The sequence below is a fragment of the Hyperolius riggenbachi genome, chromosome 4 (genome assembly GCF_040937935.1).
Source record: "Hyperolius riggenbachi isolate aHypRig1 chromosome 4, aHypRig1.pri, whole genome shotgun sequence".
NCBI classification, from domain to species: domain Eukaryota; kingdom Metazoa; phylum Chordata; class Amphibia; order Anura; family Hyperoliidae; genus Hyperolius; species Hyperolius riggenbachi.
In genome coordinates this window covers 214,119,087-214,141,902 of record NC_090649.1, presented here as the reverse complement: position 1 = coordinate 214,141,902, position 22,816 = coordinate 214,119,087, and the positions used below count along the sequence as shown (strand labels likewise).

Below are 22,816 nucleotides of genomic sequence, written 5' to 3'. Positions count from 1 at the left end.
CGACTTTAAGGGTTAATAGCAAAGCCCCCTAAGTGCTAAGAGCCTCAAATTTGGAGAATATATTAAGGAGATCAGAAGGAATAAGAGGGAAAAATTTTTTTTCAAAAAGACCTTATAGTTTTTGAGAAAATCGATGTTAAAGTTTCAAAGGAAAAATATATACATTTAAAAACCCGCCAATTTTAACGGTTAATAGCAAAGCCTGCTTAAAATTTAGGAACACCAAATTCACAGGGTATATTAAGGGGATCAGTGGGAATAAGAGGAAAACATTTTTTTTCAAAAAGACCTTATAGTTTTTGAGAAAATCGATTTTTAAGTTTCAAGGGCAAAAATGTCTTTTAAATGCGGAAAATGTCAGGTTTTTTTGCACAGGTAACAATAGTGTTTTATTTTCATAGATTCCCCCAAGTGGGAAGAGTTTTACTTACTTCGTTCTGAGTGTGGGAAATATAAAAAAAAAACGACGTGGGGTCCCCCCTCCCAGACCTCTTTAACCCCTTGTCCCCCATGCAGGCTGGGATAGCCAGAATGCGGAGCACCGGCCGCGTGGGGCTCCGCACCCTGACTATACCAGCCCGCATGGTCCATGGATTGGGGGGTCTCGGAAGGGGAGGGGCAGCCAAGCTTTCCCCTCCCCCTCCGAGCCCTTGTCCAATCCAAGGACAAGGGGCTCTTCTCCACCTCCGATGGGCGGTGGAGGTGGAGGCCGCGATTTCCTGGGGGGGGGGTTCATGGTGGCATCTGGGAGTCCCCTTTAAAAAGGGGTCCCCCAGATGCCCACCCCCCCTCCCAGGAGAAATGAGTATAGAGGTACTTGTACCCCTTACCCATTTCCTTTAAGAGTTAAAAGTAAATAAACACACAAACACATAGAAAAAGTATTTTAATTGAACAAAAAACATAACCACGAAAAAAGTCCTTTAATATTCTTAATTAACCATTAATACTTACCTGTCCCTTTAAAAGCCAGTTCCCACGCAATATCCTCGGAAATATACTAATCAGTTACAATGTAACAAAGTTGTTACAATGTAACAACTTTGTTACTTTGTAACACCACCGCACCCGACGTCACTCGCCGCTCACCTGCCGGCCGCCGCATACACTCTAAGTCCCCGCCGGCTCCCGCCGTCCACTCCGCCCACACCTGTCACTCATATACATGCTGGCACCCATGGGTGCCAGCATGTATATAGGTGACATGTGGGAGAGGCGGGGAGGGCAGCGGAGCCGGCGAGGACTTAGCATCCTAAACCCGACAGAGCTCTGAGCTATAGCTCAGAGCTCTCGAAAGCATCTTTGTATTTGGGCTCCAAGGAGCCCCATTGGTTCTTAGCAGACCAATGGGGTTCCTTCTGATTTGAAGGAACCCCATTGATCTGCTAAGGACCAATGGGGCTCCTTGGAGCCCAAATACAAAGATGCTTTCGAGAGCTCTGAGCTATATAGCTCAGAGCTCTGTCGGGTTTAGGACGCTAAGTCCTCGCCGGCTCCGCTGCCCTCCCCGCCTCTCCCACATGTCACCTATATACATGCTGACACCCATGGGTGCCAGCATGTATATGGGTGACAGGTGTGGGCGGAGTGGACGGCGGGAGCCGGCGGGGACTTAGAGTGTATGCGGCGGCCGGCGGGTGAGCGGCGAGTGACGTCGGGTGCGGTGGTGTTACAAAGTAACAAAGTTGTTACATTGTAACAACTTTGTTACATTGTAACTGATTAGTATGTTTCCGAGGATATTGCGTGGGAACTGGCTTTTAAAGGGACAGGTAAGTATTAATGGTTAATTAAAAATATTAAAGGACTTTTTTCGTGGTTATGTTTTTTGTTCAATTAAAATACTTTTTCTATGTGTTTGTGTGTTTATTTACTTTTAACTCTTAAAGGAAATGGGTAAGGGGTACAAGTACCTCTATACTCATTTCTCCTGGGAGGGGGGGTGGGCATCTGGGGGCCCCTTTTTAAAGGGGACTCCCAGATGCCACCATGAACCCCCCCCCCCCCCCCCCAGGAAATCGCGGCCTCCACCTCCACCGCCCATCGGAGGTGGAGAAGAGCCCCTTGTCCTTGGATTGGACAAGGGCTCGGAGGGGGAGGGGAAAGCTTGGCTGCCCCTCCCCTTCCGAGACCCCCCAATCCATGGACAATGCGGGCTGGTATAGTCAGGGTGCGGAGCCCCACGCGGCTGGTGCTCCGCATTCTGGCTATCCCAGTCTGCATGGGGGACAAGGGGTTAAAGAGGTCTGGGAGGGGGGACCCCACGTCGTTTTTTTTTATATTTCCCACACTCAGAACGAAGTAAGTAAAACTCTTCCCACTTGGGCGAATCTATGAAAATAAAACACTATTGTTACCTGTGCAAAAAAAACTGACATTTTCCGCATTTAAAAGACATTTTTGCCCTTGAAACTTAAAAATCGATTTCCTCAAAAACTATAAGGTCTTTTTGAAAAAAAATTTTTTCCTCTTATTCCCACTGATCCCCTTAATATATCCTGTGAATTTGGTGTTCCTAAATTTTAAGCAGGCTTTGCTATTAACCGTTAAAGTCGGCGGGTTTTTAAATGTATATATTTTTCCTTTGAAACTTTAACATCGATTTTCTCAAAAACTATAAGGTCTTTTTTTTAAAAAATTGTTTTCCTCTTATTCTTTCTGATCTCCTTAATATATTCTCCAAATTTGAGGCTCTTAGCAATTAAGGAGGCTTTGCTATTAACACTTAAAGTCGGCGGCTACCTAACATTGATCCATGCGTCAACTTTTCCGCTTGGCAGCATGACCTTACGTATTAATTGCTAGTAGCTAGTAGCTAGTAGCTAGTAAGCCTATAACGTACCAACCTGAATTACGGTATTCTTACGCGTAATTGCGTAAGGGCTATGCTTAATTACAGAAATGTACCGTAATTGAATGTCTACGCCGTAAGCGTAATTCCGTAATGCGTAATAGCGTAAAATTACGCGTAATGACCTGTAAGCGTAGCTTTTTCCATTACGCCCAGCACTGGATTAACTAGATGCGGGCAAGCAATGGTAAGAACCCACTTACTCCATCTCATTATATACAAGTACTATAGGGTGTTAGTGGCCCACAGGCTCCCCAGGTATGAAATCAGCCTAGCAGCTAATTTGCATAGCCAAATAATTATGTATGGCCTATGACATGTACATTTGCTGATCCTCATTTGATGATAGGTTGCAAATGAAATGTGTAGCTAAAGGCATTAAGCTGCCGATGGCAAGTGAAGCAATTAGTTCTGTCAGTCACTGAAGTTTGAAAGTAACAGATGGTGGCATAACCATTTGCAAACACCTAGAGGGATTGTTTTTGCAAACTGAAAAGAACTAAATGTTGAGAGTCACTTAGTTAAATTCCTGTTTTTTAAGTATGGTTTTTTTAATTTATATGGCATTTCGTTCAGTGCTATCATCACATATTGAAATACTTGAGATTGACCAGGACTTCACATGTGATCACATCATCATATATTGGTTTGGTGAGTTACATGTGAGTTCAGTGGTGTGTATGGAAGCCCTGTACGGGGATAGAGTGCACTATTTAAAACATGTGCACCTCTAGTTTTTAGGCTTTTGTCTGTTTGCATGTACTCAGTGTGCTTCTTTCTTTTTTATTTTTATAGAAATAAAAGATATATTTACCATAGTGAAAGTAACTACTGCTCAAGAGATGACCCTAATGCGTTTTTCTTTTCTTTTGCTTGTTTTTGTATCCTTGTCCACTTAATGTAGACAAAAATAAAAATGAAATTCAAATAACAAAAAAAAATTTCTTATATATAATAAGAGAACTGTTCTTCTGTGCATAATCAGTGAACATCTGCTTGAAGCAGGTCTTAAAGGAAACCGAAAGTAAAAAAAAAAAAAAACATTTACTTTCCTGGGGCTTCTTTCAGCACCCTGAAGTCTTCCTACTCCCTTGTCATCATCCCACACTCCACTGTCCCCCCCCCCCCATAGTAGATGCACGGCCCCATGCCGCACGCCTCCTGCAACGTGCTCCCATAGCAGGGAGCACGCACTCTGCACTTGCGCAGTAAGCAAAATTTGTTACTGCACATGCATAGAATGCTCCCGGCCGTGGAAGTGCAATAGAGGGGGCACCGTGGAGGAATGGCTGACCATGGGGTCACTACAAGGGAGCAGGAGGACTTCAGGGGGCTGGAAAGTAATTGGGCATTTTAATGGTCATCAGAAGAGAGGGAATTAGGAGTGACAACATGGGAGTCAGCAAGATCAGCTGTCACTCAAGTACTCAGTAGTCGGTTGAAAGTACAGGAATTTCATGTGACAAGATAAGACAGACAAATAGGTGTTAGTGTAGTGTGCCTTTAAAGATTAAACAAGTAGAGCAAAATGTTAAGATTCCCACCAACTGAGCAGAGTATTTCAAGAGAAAATAATCAAGAATAAGAACTTCTCTTCTCTCCTCAGTGAATCTGTCCTCCATGTGTTTAAGCAGCTGGCTAAGCTCTAAGGATGTAGAGGGAGGCAGTTACTGAACAATCATAATCCATAATGTTTTCTTGTGCATTACATGTTGTGGTTTGTGTATCAAGATGTTCAGGAAAGAAGTGAGTGCATGTGTGTAAATATGTAGGTAATCTTAACCATTCCCGTACCAGCAGTCTCTGCCCCCTTAAGGACCAGAGACTGCTGGCACGATAAAACGCTGCCTCCCAACGAATCGCCACACATACCCGCCGCTCTTGCTGGTCACAATGCTGCCCCATCTCCACCAGCTCCTCTCTATACCATCTCTATGACGGCAGAGTGCTGACAGCCGGTCAGGCGCCACTTTCATTGGCTTCAGACGCTGTCTATCAATGGGAGCCAATGAGATTGGCTGTCTGTGATCATGCAGTCAGGATCCGATAAAAGTGGCTCCTGACCTGTTTACAGAGCTCTGCCATCTTATAGACGGCAGAGCGAGTGAATATGTGGTGGGTGCAGAGCGGCAAGATCGGCGGTAATGGCGGGGATGCGTCAATTGTCAGGACATTGAATCGATGTCCATTCAGAGCGGCAGCACCAACTGCTGGACATAGATTCAAACTGCATTTGTCCGTAACCAGTTAAAAAAGTTTTTAAATGAAACATCAAGCTGACTATAGAAGACAGGTTTTTGTGTCTTGCGCCAATTAAAGTCTTAAAATTCTGCTCAATTTTAAAATTTTGAGGGATTGGGGAAATCCTCACTCCAGTGAGCTGCTGAACCATCACCAGGCGCAGCACTGCAGGTTTGCTTACAAGACCAATTAACATTTGTCACATTTCCCCCCTCTGTGCTCTTCCTGCAGTTTATTCTGTGCACAGCAACAGGATCCTGTGCTCATTTTCTGAGAACACTGTTAATTTGAATGGCGTGACACCCACTATTGGTTGCTCTGTGCTTAGATACTACACTGTTGTTGATAGCAATGTTTGACCTGGTTGGGAAGCTAGAGAATCAGGTATTGTATTGCAGCTCTCTTGTGGAAAATAACAAAATAGGGCATTTACCTTTTCCAGAGAGTTCAAGAATAGATACATCTTGGCCTCTGTCATCCTTTAATGTTGCCTTGTATTCACCTTGATCTTTTTTAGTCAGCTATAAATAAAACAGACACTACATGAGCACCATGAAAATAGCCCTAGTAGGATATGTATCAGCTTTTTGTAAGTGTATTGTTGTCCATTATCTAGTGGATAGTGAAGACTTCACTGCAGGGCCATACCTTAGGAATACGGTATATGCACACTCCTTGCTGCAGATCAAATGGATCCAGGGCATCTACTGGTATCTCATCTTTGTACCATTTAAACACAGTTTCCTTCTTTACATTCGCCACCTTAAAAAAATATGTGATTTGTTATTAGATTTTAAGAGCTGATGAATCTTAAAATAACAGTCTTTATAAGTTTATAGAGTCATTTTACTTTCAAAAACTAAATATCTTCCCCTGGTCAATTACATGCATTGCAAGCATTTGAGCCAGCTGTGGTACATTTACCCACCTGTTTTGTTCTCTATATGGAATACCATCCTGACGGTAAGTGATGAGAGGGAGGAATGGTAGGTACATAGAAAAATAAGACATTCAGGGTTCTGCAACAAACTTCTAGTCAGAGCTGAGCCTGAGTTGGGTAGCAACAGCAGCATCCAGACCTACAAATTGTGCCATCATGCTTTCCATCCCCATCCTTAACCGGTTCAGCACTGCAGTGTCGAAATCCTCATGCATCCGAGCAACGTTCACCTCCCATTCATTCACCAATAACTTTATTGCTACTTATCACAATGAATTGATCTATATCTTGTTTTTTCCGCCACTAATTAGGCTTTCTTTGGGTAGTACATTTTTCTAAGAATTATTTTTTTCTAAATCCATTTTAACAGGAAGCTTAAGAAAGAAATGAAAAAAATTCATTATTTCTCAGTTTTTGGCCATTATAGTTTGAAATCAATATATGATACTGTAATTAAAACTCAAGTATTTTATTTGCCCATCTGTCCTGGTTAGTTTACCGTTTAAATGATGTCCCTATCACAATTTATGGTGCCAATATTTTATTTAGAAATAAAGGTGCATTTTTTCAATTTGCGTCCATCACTATTTATAAGCTTATAATTTTAAATAATATAATAACATACTCTCTTGACATGCATATTTAAAAAGTTCAGACCCTTGGGTAACTATTTGTGTGTTTTTTTTTATTGTATTTTTTTTTTAATAAAAAATCTATGTGGGTAATTTTTGGTGTGGGAGGGAAACTGCTAATTTTAAATGTAACATAATAGACTTGTTTAATTGAAAATGTATGCGGGTGCAGTTTACTATTTGGCCACAAGATGGCCACAGTAAAAAAAGTCCTGGATGCGAACGATCTCGCATCCAGGAACTAAAAAGAAGAGGAGAAGTTTCCTGGGGGCAGAAATACCGCGCTCTCTGAATAGAAAGCGTCGGTTTTCCTGCGGGGAAGTTAGATCTGTGAATGGGAATTATATTCCCATTCACTGATCGGGGGGATAGCGGCGGGCGGCGGGAGCACGCCCGATCGCGCGTACCATGCGGCGGCAGCAGCAGTGCCTATTATATATTGTGTTTCAGTTTCTCTGTGTCACCTATACTATGTTTTAGGTTCCCCCTCCCCCCAATAAATGTCCCAGGATCCCATTGCCCATTCTGGGTCCTTGCATTCAGTGTTTCCCATAAAGAGTTCCAGCTTTCCAGGCTTCTCGTACAAGTTCCTAATTTTCCAGTGTACCCCATAATATGTTTCCCAGTGTAACACTATTACGGCTTCAAGCTTCCCAGTATGCCTTATAGTATGTCCGCAATGCACCTAAACTTGTTCCAGCTTTTTAATGCACCAAAATGTGTTACACTTTTCCAGTATCCAGGAAGCCAAAGTCATCACAGACAGTGTTTTGGTTATAAATAGCTGAATGCCAGTAGCCAAATTAACTCTACAATGCAAAAATAACTTAGCAGCCAAAAAACACCTTAGTGCCATTGGCTATGGTTTAGACAAGCTCCAGTGGCAAAATCATAAGTGCTGAAACAAACCAGTCCAAGACTAAGTTATTGATAGCTACACACTGTACAGCTTATATTGTGATGGGTTGCATGACATTTTAGTGAAAAGTTCAGACACAAAGGTGGCAGTGGCAGACGCTAAATAGCTATTATGAAAATAGGAGATGTTACACTTACCTTGCATATAAGCAAAACTTCACATTCCTCTGACACCTCCCAGTACAAATATTCCTGGAAATGAGGCCCTGTGGATTAAAGAAATAGAATTTGGCAAGTGTAATCTTTTTATGATACATTATCCAGCTGTGAGGACTAATATAAGCATATACTTGTATTGACTGACACAACTGCATATTCTACATATACTGAATGGATGATTCATGAAGTTTTAATTATACTGTATATTCCATGTTTGCTTATACTGTTGGTGCTGCTCAGTGTGAAGGCACTCACTCTAAGAATTATCTGTAAACACTATTAAGCTTAGGTCAAGATCAGATATATCTACATTACTTGATGTGCATTATTATATGGATAGAAATGATATATCAAATTGTGTTTATTTCATTTTAGTTTCTGATTGTGGTTATTTTATTTTAAAGTGACACTGAAGCGAAAATAAACGTATGAGATAATGAATTGTATGCATAGTACAGATAATTAATAGAACATTAGTGTCAAAGAAAAGAGTCTCATATTTTTACTTTCAGTCATATAGCTTTATTTACAACATTGCATCATTCTGTCATATTTGCAGTTAAGAAACCACAATCTGTATTTTAAGCTATAAAACAAAGAAGATGACCCTTTGAACTTTCCTGCAGTAAAACCTTATCTCAAGGTTCCTCTCACTGTTTCTTGGCAGTTTAAGCTATTTAGAATCCAGGAATGAATTTAAGCTCTTTTGAAGCGATAGCAACTCATGTGTTTTAACTCTTCCTGTACCACATGAGAATTTTTTTGTTTGTTATCTGTACTACACATACAATTCATTGTGCCTGATCCACTTTTTCTTCAAGTTCTCTCCTATGTGATATTTTCATACTTTATGACTAAAATACATTTTAAAGGGACACTATCGATTAACATGTGTTTTTCAACCTGAGTTTGAGAGAGTTCCTGAAGTGCTGTAAATAATGATGTATACTTTTCATTTGCTTATCTCTTTTGTTTACTGTAACAAATTCCTTTCACTCTGAACTGAAGGCAGTCTGCTGAATTCTTAGGGGAGAGTGAACAATGAGGGGAGGGGGGAATTCCCTCACAGTGTAATTCCCTCACTGTTAACTCTGTGTGTAACTTTGTGTGTGTGAGAGAGCTCTCAGAAACTGCCTATTTCTAAACTGTCTGAAGGAGAGCAGAGGAAATATAACTTATTTAAAGGATTTGTAATGATCTGTGACTCTACAGATTTTCATACTTTTTTTGCTTTGAGGGAGAAATACTCCGTAGTCTTATAATCAAAAAACAACACTGGCTGTGCATTGAAGCAGACACCCCCACTGCAAATGATTTGTTGATCCCAATAGAGCTCAATCCTACACACATTGGGCTTGATTCACAAAGCGGTGCTAACTGTTAGCACGCTTGTGAAAAGCCCTTTAAAAACACTTTGTGCAAGCTAACTAGTGCTCGCGCGCAAAGTTCCACGCAAAACTTTGCACACAAAAAGTCCGGTGCGCACGAAACGTCTCATCGTGGTGCGATGAAAATGGTGCACCCGATGCATTGTTAAAGTCGCACCCAATGCAACCTTATAGTCGCATCGGGTGCGCCATTTTCATCGCACAGTGATGCAACATTTTGCGCGCACCAGAGTTTGTGCGCATGGGACTTTGCGCGTGAGCTGATTCACTTTTCTTGGTGCTAACTACTTAGCATCCTAGTTAGCACGCCCAAAGCCTTTGGGCGTGCTAACTGGGTTAGCACCGAATAGTGAATCAGGCCCAATGAATTAAAGCTTTTGCCTCTGATATTTAACATGAAAAGTAGGAAAATGTTTACACAGCTACTTAGACATTAGTTGCACATTGTCATTTTAGAACACTTGGGTATTGATTGTGTTCCTTTAAGTCACCAGCAAGAAAAAAACATTCCGAATAATTTTGACAGTACTTTTTCTCTTACTTTTTGGTACTTTTTCATTTGCAAAGTGCTGAAAAGTTATTTAAACAGAAAATGAAAAAATTTCTCCTTAGAGAAAACTTTGGAGAAATAGTGAATTAGCTCGGACCCTGCATCTCATAAGTTTCTTTTTACTTTAACCACTTGCCGACCGCACGCTTATACCGTGCGTCGGCAAAGTGGCAGCTGCAGGACCAGCGACGCAATTCTGCGTCGCCAGCTGCAGGCTGATTAATCAGGAAGCAGCCGCTCGCGCGAGCGGCTGCTTCCTGTCAATTCACGGCGGGGGGCTCCGTGAATAGCCTGCGGGCAGCCGATGGTGGCTCGCAGGCTAAATAAAAACACAAGCGGAAATAATCCGCTTTGTTTACATTGTACGGCGCTGCTGCGCAGCAGCGCCGTAAGGCAGATCGGCGATCCCCAGCCAATCAGCGGCCGGGGATTGCCGCCATGTGACAGGGGACGTCCTGTCACTGGCTGCACAGGACGGATAGCGTCCTGTGCAGCCCGGATCACCGGGGGGGAAAGGTAGGAGAGGGAGGGGGAGAATGTTGCCGCGAAGGGGTGCTTTGAGGTGCCCCCCCCCCGCAACATGCCTGCAGGCAGGAGCGATCAGACCCCCCCTGCACATCATCCCCATAGGGGGGAAAAAGGAGGGCGATCTGATCGCTCTGCGTGCACCCTGATCTGTGCTGGGGGCTGCAGAGCCCACCCAGCACAGATCACAACAAACAGCGCTGGTCCTTAAGGGGGGGTAAAGGGTGGGTCCTCAAGTGGTTAAATGTTTACCCATGTAACCAGTGTTTGCAATGCAAGTCATTGAAGCCAGTGAAAATCATAAACAAGTTTTTTACTCAGATATGAAAAATGAAATGAAAGCCCATTATGTTACAAGACAAAGAGGAAAGGATAAGGGCACATTTGCTGCTCCTATGTATATCACAAAGGGCTCACTGCAGCATGTACTCAGATAACAATTTGAGTGCATTGATTGGCAAAATGTTATGTTCTGGAATTTACAAGCCAAAAACAACTGTGCTTTTTTGTAACAAAGCTCCTCAGTGGCATTCAATGCCTGTCAAATCAATAACAAAGCATAAGTAAATTCTACACAAGGAATCAGCACCAACGTCTAAACAATACTACCGAGCCGCAGCCAAAAAAAAGACAAGTCCCAATGTCCAGATTAGCACGTACAACAACAGGTTCAGCTGTTGTATGTAATAAAAAGGCATAAATGACAAGACAAGAAACAAAGGAAAAGTTGTAAGATATTTTGTTGTAGCTGGCAGAATGTCTGGTGTATATTGCGTCATAATGTGTATTGTAAAACCACCACACACGTGGGCTTAAGGGCCCATTCTCACCTAAAAGTACACAACGGTTTGCGCAAGTGATTTTACCATGATATGTGCAGAAAAATCTCTGTACACTTCTGCAATTCAGAGCGATCGCGATCATCCATTTCTTAGGCACTGTACTGCGATCGCTCCAGAATCGCAGCAAAATGCTGCAGGTAACATGTTTTGCAATTGGCCCTAATCGCTGTATGGTCGGTGCCAATCGTGACAGTGAGATCACTGCCATAAGATTAGAATAGCACCAGCGCTTTTTAAAGCACTAGCGCTTTGGCCATTAGTGGGAATCACTCGCTAATCGCCGTAGTGAGAACGGGCCCTTAGTATCCCTGCAAAAACTACAGTGGTGTGTCACTGTAAGGAACTATCCTGAGCACAATCATGTGTCATGTCAGACGAGTGTGCAGGTTCCCTGTAGAGCAAAGTGGGTATTAAGCATCTCTCTCTAACTCCAACCCATTTTCAGACAGCAGGCCTGAGAAAGCTGTATGCTCTCTGAGGGAGAAAAACAAGCTGAGGTAAAATATACCCGTCATAACAGTTGTGACTGCAGATTTTTAGACTTCTTAAGCTTCAACTATTAATCATATGTACTTCTTATTCCAAACTCAGCTCATTCTGCGCACACCATATTTAATGATCCTAATGTCCAACACAGGTTTATGTACAGCAACATCAAACTACTGCATCAGCACCTAAGTTTAGCTACACTAGTAAGCACCTCATTGCATGACAAACCATCACATGAAAATGATCAACTATGTCACATTAATTCTGTGAAATGTATGAATGATTACATTCTATAAAACGCCATGAAACCAATTTTACAATGCGGGACATGATGAGGGTGTATGGAGCACTTTCATCAGCGCTATTAGCATACGGGAATGAATAGACAGTACTTTTCCACTTTAGGTTAAGTGTAATGGTGTGTGTTCAAATTCCATTTTAAATGATAAATTTCAGCAATTACTGAAAGAGAAATTTATAGGATATATTTTTTCGATTTACTGCAGTTGCGTCACTCTAATGAATCTGCCTCTTTCATATAGGTATAATATGGTTATCATTTTAACCCAAGAAACTGAGATGCAAACCTACATTTTTTATCATTTTCTTGTCTGTATTTTCTTGTTGACATGTTTTGTGTGATGTTGTGTACATGTTAATTATGTGAGCACTTGTTTAGAAATAAAACTTAACATAATTCATTTACATATGTAATTGTGTTTATTTTCATATTATTTAATATTCCATGTACCTTGCTTCCTGATGAATTCCTTCCTCTGAAACTCAGCTTCAGCCAAAAGTGCCTTGAAGGCTGTAAATGTAATAATAAAGTGCATTACAACCAAGCAACGAACATAGATCCATTTCAAAAGCATATAATGACACATCACACAAATATTATCCTTGTACACATTGTACTATTAAAGGAAATGCTAAAGTGGAAATGATTTATCTTACTCATTCAGCAGATCTATCCACTCAAACTAAGAGTAATGTTAGAGTTCACCAATTCAAAGTGAAGAAATGTTTCTCTGTATGATGATTGGTTTCTGCATTTCCATATTAGATAACTGTGTTCAGATTTGTTTCCTGATATCATTGGCCTCCACTTTAGTGAGTCGAATTATGCCCTAAAGACTGCTTTTGTAGTTTTTACTGCAGAATTCATGCTGTTTGTTTCAAACTCTCACTTCTTCATAGAAAAGAACAGACTGCATGGCAGTGATTATTCCAAAACTGTCACCAAAACAACTATGGAAAATCATAACAGGCAACAGTTGCTGAGTACATAAGGCCAAAGAAAGTATTTTATAGCACAGTGCTGGGCAAACTACAGCCCACAGGCTGTCTTTCATTCCCTCCCTACCTGCAAAGTCACGAGCCTAAGTAAACCAAGAGTTAACGCTCACCTACTTGCTGCTTCCTGCATCGGATCTCCATGGCCACAGGGCGTCACTCTTGAAGCTGTGTCATGTGATGCGTGTCACGATGTGGCCATGGAGACCCGACACATGAATCGGCAAGTAGGTGAGTGTTAACCCTTGGTTTCCTTCCGCTCGCAACTCTGTAGGGAGGGAGGGAGGATGAAGGAATGAATGTTAGGAATGTGGTCCGCGGTTCGCAGCATACGGCCCAGGCCGGGCAAAGTTTGCCCAGCCTTGTTATAGCATGTACTCTAACTTCATACAAAGTCCTACAGAATGCAACCTACAACAAGAACAATAAAACATTTGTAAAGCGCTTTTCTCCCATAGGACCCAAAGTGCATAAGCTTGCCTCAGATCATATGGCCAGTTGTCTTTTGTTTTTGTGTTTCTTAACTTTTTATAAAAAATATTCTATTTTACTAAATATTCTATTTTTACTAAAACTAACACTTTTCCAAGTCTTCACCATGGGGCTACAGTTCTTGTGACATCTGAGGAGTTTTTCTGCGTAATGAGATGATTTGTATCTCTTTCAGTATATTATTTATACCGATCCCAGTAAAACTGTCTCCACTTATGTTTTATATGTAATAGAGTGCACACATGGCCTAAACACATTACAGGCATCAGTTTTGAGTTCTTAATCAGTACAGATGGGAAACCATTCTATGCTGTCCATGTGAGCCAGTGTGAAAACATGCCAGGAGACATTTCAAATGTGTTCCATTGCCATGAATATTCATTCAGTTCATATATTATCTGCCTGCGCTGTCAGATATAATTCAGCTTGTTATGTGTCAAATCTAAACTTTATCAATATCAACTAAGGAATGACTGGTTGCTATGGATCATAACTAGGTCCATAGCTTTCAAATATATTTTGCTGTCGTGTGGATTGAGCAGACGCATAGGAAAAGGCATCATAGCGGACACTTATGGTTTATGTGGCTTATTTTTTCTTTGTTTTATGTTGGTCAGCTACATATTGAAGCCTATAGATAAAACATGATAGGAAATGTAGCCACGGGGACAAAATAATGTTATTGACTGGAACCCAAAGGGGTTTAGTGTGAACAAAAGGAGCTACATGAACTCTCAAAATATATATATAAAAAAAAAAAACATGTTAATGGGAAAAAGCTAGCAGGTTGGGCACAGCAGCCATCTGCCAGCCATAAAGTCTGGACTGAAATTGTCACCTTCCAGTACACCTGACACCCACTGAATAACTCACACAACCAATCACAGGGTATACCTAGTAAGATGCAGTGTTTGGAAACTGGTGAAGAGCATAGCGCACATAGTGATAGTGATGCTTGGTTCCATGCACAGCACCTTCCTAGTAGTCTTGTGTCGGATCATGTGAAAGCACACCTGGGAAAACACTGTGTACTCAAACTGACACAAACTGTAGTCATATTGCCTTTCGAAGGAAGTGCCTTTCTAGGTGTTTCCTACACTTGGTCATAGGATAGCATGTGAATACATGGAGAAGGGACACCAGGAGGAATACTGTTTGAACAGTAATTCTATAATGGGAAATGGGCTCCTTCGCTCTCAATAGACTAACACTAACCATATATATTAGGCATTATTTAAACCCTTCCAGTGACAGAGGCACTGAGTATTTAGAAGGGCAGATAAGTATTTAAGTTATTATCCAATATCATAGACATGGGCTGTATCTTTGTTTTGTGCGTATCAGAAGCAGGGGTGGGTAGGGGGACTCATTTGGAGATAACTTTGCAACAGTAAATGTAGTTTCAGTTGTTTTTCTGGGGTAAAACCACCATGAGTCAAGTTACTATGCTTTTTAGAGTGTAAGGTAATTCACAAGATAATGTCATTGCATACAAAGCAAGAGTATCAGATTCATCTTACATCTACACTAATTTTCAGCTTACATATAAATATATTTATGACTGTATCTTTTGCCATTTTTCCTGTTTTTTGAAGATTATGTAAATGTAGAAAACCGTACCATCTCCAATGAGAACCAGTGAAGACTGGTTCTTGGCTTTCCCATCCTGGATTTGTACAGTGTATGTACCCTCATTTTCAACTGTAAATCTGTCCATGACCATCTCAATTACTCCTGTGGATTTATCGAATTTTACACGGTGGCTCTGTATAACAGGAAACAGAAGTGAGAGTTTAACATATAAGATGCAAGTATGAAATAAAATAATAAATGTTTAGTTAAGCTACCTAATTTGTGAATATCCACTACAGATCACAAACAAAAGATAACTGCATTATTATACCAATCAGACACACAAGATTATACTACCAATAGTCTTTTCTGGCATGTCTGACAATCCACTTACTGAGATGAGCAATGCTATTTAATATGGTGATTTTTTTTTCTTTAAATATCTTGCAATGCTTGGTCTTAATTGTGGATAAAGTGGCCCTTCTATGTTACAGTAAGGATGTGTTTATGTGGGTTTTTGTGATGAATTTGTGATTCATGTTTTGTTTGCTTTTAAATACTTGTTGTTTTTAGGTATGAAAAGACACAGGTATTGTTTTTGTATCTGAATAAAATGTAATTCCTGCTTGAATAATGCTTCATTTACATTTGAATATTGTTTGAATATGATCATATAGCCACCTACTGTATTTTACGCAGTTAACAAACCTCTTAAAAAGTAGGATAATAAGACAGATATATTTAGAAAAAGAGCAAAGCATGTCAGCTGCAGCTAAAACACAAGTGCCCCATAAGATTCCATTCAAAACGCAAACTCTGAATTCAAGATCAGGAAAAAGTGTTGTAAACACACAGATCAAGTGAAAAATAGAAAAGCCCCTTTACAAGGATCCTAAATATTTTGCATTATGACCCTGTTTGGAACTCCTCATGTGCGAGCTTCATTCAGTTTGCTCATGACACTGACATTCATTGAACTCCAGGCTACCTGGGGGCGGCACGGGAGCGTGCCAGCGGCGCACAGCAGCAGAGCAGCCGCCTTTTGGACATGAAAGTCATGTCCAAAAGGTGAAAATGGTTAACAACACCTTGACAAAGGGGAACCCTAGAGGCTTCAAAACAATGGTTAGTATATGGCTGTTGTGCATCTCATGGAATAAATATTTGCTGAACTTTCATCACACCAAGTTTTGTGGACTACAATTTACTTCTACTTGTACTGACAGATGGGATTCCGCATCTTGTGGTCCAGCACCCAAGGGATAGGTATGCAGCTCACATTCCTAAACCTTTATCAAAAGTTTATCCCCAGGCTTGGATAAATGATTTTGTAGAGCTTTAGACTTTCTTAGGACTTACTCACATAAGCAACACAAAGCAGTTCACACTTCGGCAAAACACATTATACCCCTGTTTGTCATGTGGTTTGTTCCTGACATCTTGTAGTAGTAATGCAACAAAATGCCATGGGCAGAATTTTTTCCTGCCATAGTTCCTTACATCACACTGGTAAGAATGTGTAGCAGTGTGATGCATGGGATTTCTAAAATGCTTGTGTTTGACTGTGTTGCCAAGTATCACGCCAATCCCCAACACAACTGGTGTGATTGGGTATAAGTAAAACTTTACAAAATATGTATAAAAACACTTCTTATGTAATCTTTTATTTAAACCGTTAAAGTAATTACATACTGTATATATAACTGAGAATAAATATCTTCAAATAAAACTCTCAACGATGCAATAGTCTTACTTTGTATCCCCAATTTACCCTACTGCTACTACAATTTAAGAAACTGTCATGCCAACATGCCATCTCCATGTAGCAAAAACTGAAACCTCTGTGCTTTCACAAACAGTAAGCAAGCTTTAAGGCTCATTCACAATATGAGAGCTTTTCTGAGCGCTTGTGATTTTAAAAGCTCTTGCTAATGTTATCCTATGTGAGTGTTCACACTGGAGCAATGTTATTTTTGTAAAAAATCCCCCAAGGCATTACAATTAGCAAGAGCTTTTAAAGTCTCTAGCGCTTAAAGTGAATCTGAGATGGACTTTTACTCATTGCATAATTGTGTTCCTTTCCTATTGTTTATATGGCATTCCTCAAGCCAAATACTTTTTTTCTTTTGTTTTAATACTCTAATCCCCTATAAATTAAACAAGCCATGCCCACAGGTTTTCAGAGAGCCAAGGCACTTTCAGACAGCAGCAAGGGCTCATGGGAGCTCAGTCTGGGCAGGAGGAGGGGGAGGTATTACTAGCCAGAGATTTCAGAGGCAGAGGGGAGGAGGGAGGAGGAAAGGGGATTATGTTTTTTTGCTCAAGATGCAGATAAGCCTGCCTCTGTGTAATGTTTACAAACAACATGGCTGCTGTCATTGTATCACAGGCCGAAATGATCATAGTCTATTAAAGCAGTTTGCAGCTAGATTTGCTGTGTAAACTATCTAAACTTTAGATAAATAGACAAGCTCTTGTAGTGTGAATGGGGCCCTAAGTGTGAGACAATACCTGCTTGAAATGTGTGTTTCAAATATGTTCTCTCTCCCCTTTTGTAAAATCTCCTTCTAGAACTCCTATTTTTGTTGGCACATCATTATCAGCACTTCAGCAATGCAGCACACATGGAATACAAAAGTACTGCATGAGCTAGCCAGGATTAATTTATGTAAACAATGAGAGTAATATATTAAAGCAGGGATAAAATCAGTCATCCGTGATTATTGTATAATTGACCAGGGCACCATTTTAAACACATTAGTCACACTTAGGTATCAATAAGTACATAAAGTCCCGTCAATCTAAAAAACACTTGCTAATATTGTTCCTAAATAAACAAGAAGGAAAATAGGCTTCAAAGTGTACACTGTTTTTAATTATATATAATTATCAGACTATCAAGGTCTAGAAAGCTCATGCCTTTAATTTGCATGAGCTGAACAAAGTAATAATGCTTTTGTAAGAACAGAAAAGCTATAACAGTCCTTTCAGGCAAAGCTCTACTGTATAAGAAATGCATGCTGTTATGCTACAAAACAGAGACATTGCTTCAGGGGAAAGAAAACAATTATGTCTACTCCTTAAGGGGGAAACACAAATATATTTAGAGATTATGTAAAAGATCAATATTAGCTGCAGCTTATTGTATAGATCAATATCAGAATGCCTGTGTGCCTCCTTTCAGCAAAGGAAATATTACAAAAGACATTGAATTTTTGGGAAACTAGACTAATTCTTTTCTGCTACTGTGGTTGAGAGTCATCACGTTAACGTGAATAGCAATTGGTGAAATACTTCTTAAGGGACTTGTATCCAATTCTTCTGCAATAAGATGTGATAAGAATGTGGTATGTAATAGTAGTTTGTGTGCTTGTTTTTTTTTATTTTATCCTTTTGGAGCAGTACAGCAAAATTCAGTATGAGCATTAAAAAGGTAGCTTACAAACCTCACTATCTTTAATCTCCACATCATTCACAACAAACCGATAGCTTGTTTCAGCAGACAGATTTGGAGCTTCAATCCAGAATCGTACTCTGCCCTTTTCCAATATTTCATATGTCAATTCTGTCTTAAGAGGAATAGCTAAAAAGAGAAAACATGTAGTGCTGGTTAATGAGATTAGATCCACATTCAAGGCCGCCTGCTATCTAGGCATGGGCTTTCACAGAAAAGAAGAGGTTCAGACATTAAATATAACTCCAGGAACTGATCTAAATATACCCTGTTATAAGTTGGTGAGCAAAGCCTCCAGATGTTATCTTATGTGTGTTGAATGAGACACTTAGTGGTTAAACACATTTTAAATTGCAAATAACAACTGCCCTATTTTCATCTTATTATCCTATGACCTGCTTAAATAAAAGGCCAGAAAGGCAATTAACTGGTAAAAATACACTCAATAATAATGGGCCTGAGAGAAGGGTGTGATGAATCACAGCAAGTAGCATAAAGATAAATGAGTACAAAATTAGCAGAGCTGTTACACAGTGATAAGGAATTGGGTGAGACCACCTTGAGCCTGACCATATAGCTGTCAAACAGAACAAGGGGTGAAAAGGAAATTTGCCCCACAAATATCGCTGTGCTAATCATAGGGGAAGCATCTATGGTACTTGCTTCTGGCCCCTTGTACATGAAAATGTGTTGCCAAAAAGTAGGCCAAGAAACTTGTGGGACAACGACTTTTCAATCCATATAGAGTGATATCACTGGTTGAACTTGATGGATAGATGTAATTTTTCAACCACCTAACTATGGAACTATGGAACTACATTCAAGGCCAGTCGTATTACTCATGTGTCCTGCCAAGTACGTAGCTGTTTATGCATACTAAGTAAATCAAGGCAAGTTCGCACATGTGAAGCCAAAGTTATCTAGCACATATGCACAATCACAATTAGACTAGCACGATACTGCCATTTTATGGACACATAGATCATGAGAAAGAGGTTAATGAATACTATGAAAAACCCTGAACAAAAGCAAATGAAAAAAGACAAAAAGAAAATTAAAAAAGAGAAACATGTAGTGTACCCTGAAGTGCCTAGCTCCAAACAGCAGCTGTGTAGGTTTTACTGCCAAATGATATAAAATCAAGTACAACAAACATATAAAAGTTTTACTTACTTGGGTTCCTAATTTCATGGCTTATTGCCATCAGACGTTCAAGTTCTGGTAAGCAAAACAAAAATTAAGGTTAGCTGTGTTATTCTATTAATACATTTTAACACATACAATTCCAAAAGTATAATCAACATATACAGTATATATGGACATCAACTATTAGTAAATAAAAATGAACAAAGTCAGGTAAGGTGTAATCATGAGACAGATCCGGATAACGAAAGTTGTTATAATACAGTGCTCCCTTAATTATGCTTTGAGGCCCTCGCTGCACTATTAAAAAAAGTGTGACATACCAACAGTGTCCTCTTCTATTCAGGACATGGTATTCCTTAAAATGCAGTGTAATTCAACAACATACAAATCAACTCAATATATTTTCTTACACTTACTGTATTAGTTGCCACAGGTACCTCGCATTAGGTTGTGAAAATTCTCCCAAAAAGTGACTCTGCACAAAAGTCATGATTGCTACAATGCCACAGCCAAAGTCAGTGAGAGCCCCCCTGGTGCTGTGTGATATGTTGGCACTTTTTAAATAAAATAAGTAATAATAATAACAATATTTGCACTTGCCAAGTGGGCAGTGCACAGCAATTTTGCTAGCACTTACACCATTAAGTAGCGCATATTGTGCAAGTAGCATAATACTTGTTACACTAGGAACATCCACATTACCTAGACCAGTGCTGGGCAAACTACGACCCGCCGTAGTTTGTGCATTAAATCCGGCCCACTGATAGGCAGCCAGATTCCTCTCCTCCCTCCCTCCCTGCAGAGTCATGAGCAGACAATACGAGTGGGTTAAATCTCATCTGATCGGCGATTCCAACATTGCGTCTCTATGGCCACAGGGTGTCACGTGACACACCGCCAGGATGTTCCAGCGTATTACATGATGGCAGCCAGTGTGTAGTAAGTTGGCACAACCTGACGGTGTGTCACGTGCCACCCTGTGGCCATGGAGACGCAATGTTGTAATCACTGATCAGATGAGATTTAACCCACTCATATTGCCTGCTCACGACTCTGCAGGGAGGGAAGTGGGAAAGTATTTTAGGAATGAAGCCTGTAGTCCGCAGCATGTGGCCAGGGTTGCGTAAGGTTTGCCCAGGCCTGACCTATACAGTGTACATACAATTCTAGCTGTTATGCAAAGTACATAATAACACATGTTGTGCAGCTCAGGTTATATAAACAATCTGTGCATTGTCTATTAGGCTATTTGCGCATGTAAGATTTAGCAATTTTTGTGAATATACCCCATAGATTCTATAACAAGGAATAATGATGTCAAAGACATAATTTCCTTCTCAGCATCTGTCAATATGTGATAGGTCAGTGGCAAGGAAATTAGTGTAAGGATTAGGATTGGGGGAAAACCAAACCTAACCAAAAGACAAACCATCTTACCATCTGCCTTTAGCACATAGCTTGATGAAATACCATCAGTATCACTAACTGCCACAGAGTATGTTCCCAAGTCATCCTTGTCTGGGTTTTTAAAGTAGAGTTTGGAACTAAAAATAATGAAAAAGCAAAAATAACGATTAGTACATTTATGATGGACAAATGCACATATTCAGAAGAAATGCAATTAAAAATAGAGACGTACCTTTCTCCAAGAGTTTCAGCCTTGAATTTTTGGTCATCTGTAATCTCCTCGTAGGATTTGCACCATGTAAACTGAGAAGCCTCTGATATTTCAGAGCAGTTGTAAGAAAGATAAATATTTCCTTCTTCATCCACACCAGCAGTGATCTCTTCAACACCTAATTTTTAAAAATTGGATACATGTCAGTTCATTCACAACTGCTCCTAGACTCTCTAACACCAGAAGCCAAGAGGTTGCTTTTCATAGTTAAATTGGATTAAGTGGCACACATTTTCAGAAACATTTGGATTTGGGTCTGTGGTATTTTTTTTATCCCATGTTAGATGCAGAGAAAGAGTGACAGCTGAGATAAATTAATTTTTTAGATTTTCCCTCATTTCCCACATTTTCTGACCTTAGTGACCACCATGAAGACTAGATAGATTTGCAGGAGAAATAATTTAGTAAATAAGATGTTCACAGTTTCTATAGTAAAATTGTTTTATTTTATTCTAACTAAGCTATCAGTTGTGTACCTGTTCTGAGCTCAACCATTGTTTATGTCACGTCACTTTTGATACGTCCCCTCCGCAACCTAACCTTTCTGTTAAAGAGACTCCGTAACAAAAATTGCATCCTGTTTTTTATCATCCTACAAGTTCCAAAAGCTATTCTAATGTGTTCTAGCTCACTGCAGCACTTTCTACTATAACAGTCTCTGTAATAAATCAATGTATCTTTCCCCTGTCAGACTTGTCGGCCTGTGTCTGGAAGGCTGCCAAGTTCTTCAGTGTTGTGGTTCTGCTATGAACTCACCCTTCTAGGCCCCTCTCTGCACACTGCCTGTGTATTATTTAGATTAGAGCAGCTTCTCTCTTCTCTCTTATCTTTTACAAGCTGAGTAATTACAGACAAAGGCAAAGCTGTTTGCAGGAAGAAAAGAGCAGCCTGAAACTTCAGTGCATGAGAGCAGAAGGGGGAAATAAACACACAAATGATCTCTTGAGATTCAAAAGGAAGGGTGTATACAGCCTGCTTGTGTATGGATGTATTTTTCTATGTGTGGACATACTGTACATCAACCTACTTCCTGTTTTGGTGGCCATTTTGTTTGTTTATAAACAAACTTTTTAAAACTGTTTTTAACCACTTTTAATGCGGCGAGGAGCGGTGAAATTGTGACAGAGGGTAATAGGAGATGTCCCCTAACGCATTGGTATGTTTACTTTTGTGCGATTTTAACAATACAGATTCTCTTTAAAGTTAGACAAGTAAGACTAGAAGGTCAATTGCCCTTAATGATGGTTATCATTTGAGTAGCCTTCTAACATAAGACACACAGAAAGTACAGCTGCTTAGAAGCACTCAAGTAACCTAAGCAAACTTCCAGACAATAAAGATTGAGATTAGGATAAGAACCAGAGGCGCCAAAAAGAGTAAAACAATACTACGTTAAAAAAACTTGGGGGGAGACGTACTCACCACCCTTTCAACAGACCAAAAGCCAATGGAAACCACAATATTTGGTCAAAAAATTCAACAATTTATTAGTACTCCCGGGTGCTACGCGTTTCACGGGATTATTCCGCTTCCTCAGGCAATCAAACAGGAGCACAAGCAATTGGGGGTCTGGAACGAGTTAAAGCGCCTCAGTTTCCATTGGCTTTTGGTCTGTTGAAAGGGTGGTGAGTACGTCTCCCCCC

The 22,816-nt window shown here is 40.2% G+C and overlaps 1 protein-coding gene across 2 annotated transcripts in view; it reads right to left on the bottom strand.

The window, feature by feature from the left end:
* Positions 1-22,816, bottom strand: part of MYOM2 (myomesin 2) — a 222,968-nt gene that overhangs the window by 43,939 nt on the left and 156,213 nt on the right. For both annotated transcript variants that reach the window (XM_068281345.1, XM_068281347.1), the window contains 9 exons: positions 21,135-21,291; positions 20,933-21,039; positions 19,523-19,567; positions 18,342-18,478; positions 14,944-15,088; positions 12,287-12,346; positions 7,721-7,788; positions 5,741-5,854; positions 5,526-5,613 (listed from right to left, as the gene is read on the bottom strand). In XM_068281345.1, coding sequence (XP_068137446.1) covers positions 5,526-5,613; positions 5,741-5,854; positions 7,721-7,788; positions 12,287-12,346; positions 14,944-15,088; positions 18,342-18,478; positions 19,523-19,567; positions 20,933-21,039; positions 21,135-21,291 — 921 coding nt within the window. The remainder of the gene's footprint in view (positions 1-5,525; positions 5,614-5,740; positions 5,855-7,720; positions 7,789-12,286; positions 12,347-14,943; positions 15,089-18,341; positions 18,479-19,522; positions 19,568-20,932; positions 21,040-21,134; positions 21,292-22,816) is intronic.